Below are 2,222 nucleotides of genomic sequence, written 5' to 3'. Positions count from 1 at the left end.
TTTTCCCCCTTTCCCCCCATTTTCTAACCAAAACACACAAGAGATCCCCTCAGCTTTATTTTTCTATGTGCCTACCACAACAAGTGCCGCCGAACCCTCGGCCGTTCCCGAAGCCACCGCAGCGCCTTTGGGGACAGATCAGCTCTTTTTAGTAATAATACAGTGAACCATCATCCTAAGAAACCTCCCCCAAAACGGAGGCCCCAACCCCCTCCCCACCCCTTCATCCTCTCCATAGCCCCCATCATAACCAACCCGACGCTATTTTTTGGGTTTGTTTTGTTTTTTTTAGTCATGGTTACTCAATGTCTTCTGTATATGTTGCACTGAAGGTTAATATTTAATGTTTTAATTTATTTTGTGTGGTTTAAATTAATTTTGATTTCTATGGTATGTTATTGTGATCAGCTGTTTTCCTTTTTCCCCCTCCCTCCCTCCCCTTAATACCTGGATTATAGATATTTAAGTGATATAAAGGACACTTTTTCAGAAGGCTGTGGCTGTGCTGTGATTTGGGGCTGGCAAATATTGAGGGGCATCAATGTGGGGTCGCTTCCATGGGAGCTGGGGCTGAGCAAAACGAGGTTCCCTCCATGTCCCACTCCTGTTCCCATCCCAATCCTGTCCTCATTCTAACCCAGTCCCCATCCTCGTCCAGTTCCATCCTCTTCTGGTCATCTTCTCATCCCTTTTGGGTTCCACTCCCCATCTCATCCCATCCTCGTCCAGCTCCAATCCCTTTCAGATCCTCATTTCATCCTATCCCCATTCCATCCCGTCCTGTTTCCCCTCCCATCCCTTTTAGATCCCCATCCCTTCCCAATCTGATCCCCATCCCATCCTTTCTCTGTTCCCATCCCTTTTGGGTCAACATTTCATCTTGGTCCCCATCCCATCTTGCTCCTGTGTCCATCCCATCTCAATCCAGTCTCCATCCCCTTCTGCCCCGGTCCCATTCACGTGTTTTCAGGTCCCCATCCTGGCCCTGTTCCTATCCTTTTGGGGTCTTAATTCCATCTGCATTCCATTCCCATCCCTTTTGGGTCCTCATTTCATCCCAATCTTATCCCCATCCCATCCTCCTCCATTATCTTTCTCACCCCAAGCCAGTCCCCATAGCACTCTGTCCTGTTCCTCATCCCATCCCTTCTGGGTCCTCATTTCATCCTGGCCCTGTCCCCAAGCCCTGCTGGGTTCACCCCAATCCCATTGGCCTGAACTCTCTCCCATCCCACCACAATTCCCCTATCTTTACAGACTTTATGCAGCCATTTCTGCATTCCATCCCTGGGCCTCAACCTTGGAGCGCAGCTTTGCACAGTGTTGCAGCATTGCACAGCAGTGCAAGGCAGTGCAGGGTTTGCATGGCAGTGCAGTGTTGCATTGGGGTGCAATGCTGCACCGTGTTGTAGCATCACATGGCATGCAGCATTGCACAGCTGGGTGCCATCACAGCCCATTTAAGTGTTGCACAGATGTGTGCTGCGGCATGCAGCACTGCACAGCCTTGTGTTGCACAGCATGCAGCAGTGTGCATCATGCACAGTCTGCAGTGTGGCACAACCCCATGGCACGGCATTGCACAGTGTGCAGCACTGCATCCCAGCACAGTGTTGCTCAGCATGCAGCATAGCACACCAGCACTGCATTGCACACTGTGCAGCATCTTACAATGTGCAGCATTGCACACCAGCGCAGCATTGCATTGCATGCAGCACTGCACACCAGCACAGCACTGCACAGACCCATCTTTGCTCATTATTACAGCATAGCACACCAGCACAGCACTGCAAAACACGCAGCATTGTGCACCAGCACAGCACAGCTTGCAGCATTGCACACCAGCACAGCACGGCACAGCACGCATCATTGCACATCATTGCATCATTGCACACCAGCACAACACTACACACCAGCACAGCACTGCACACCAGCACAGCACAGCTCGCAGCTTTGCACCCTGCAGCCCCACCTTCCACCCTCCCCGCCCCGCCCCCTCCCAGCCCCGCCCCCCCTTTTCCTCCCTCCCCCCCGGCCCGGCATGGCGGAGGCCGCTCAGGGCCGCGTGCAGGAGGCCGTGGAGAACGTTGTGCAGGAGCTGGAGCGGGACAGCATCCGCGGCATGCAGGTACCGCCCGAGCCCCTGTGCTCCCAGTGCCCCCAGTACTCCCAGTGCCCCCCCATTATAGCCCAGTGCCCCCTGGAGCCTCCCCGTACCCCCC

The 2,222-nt window shown here is 53.7% G+C and overlaps 1 protein-coding gene across 1 annotated transcript in view; it reads left to right on the top strand.

The window, feature by feature from the left end:
- Window positions 1–2,035: 2,035 nt before the first annotated feature.
- The window catches only part of FAM136A (family with sequence similarity 136 member A), a 2,624-nt gene continuing 2,437 nt past the window's right edge, over window positions 2,036–2,222 (top strand). The window contains exon 1 of the mRNA XM_042839547.1: window positions 2,036–2,128. Coding sequence (XP_042695481.1) covers window positions 2,042–2,128 — 87 coding nt within the window. The 5' untranslated portion in view covers window positions 2,036–2,041. The remainder of the gene's footprint in view (window positions 2,129–2,222) is intronic.

This window comes from Centrocercus urophasianus, unplaced genomic scaffold (genome assembly GCF_019232065.1).
Source record: "Centrocercus urophasianus isolate 14NV4802_14NV808 unplaced genomic scaffold, USGS_Curo_1.0 seq_963, whole genome shotgun sequence".
NCBI lineage: Eukaryota > Metazoa > Chordata > Aves > Galliformes > Phasianidae > Centrocercus > Centrocercus urophasianus.
Note: the sequence above shows the minus strand (reverse complement) of the source record. Positions and strands in the feature narration are given on the sequence as shown.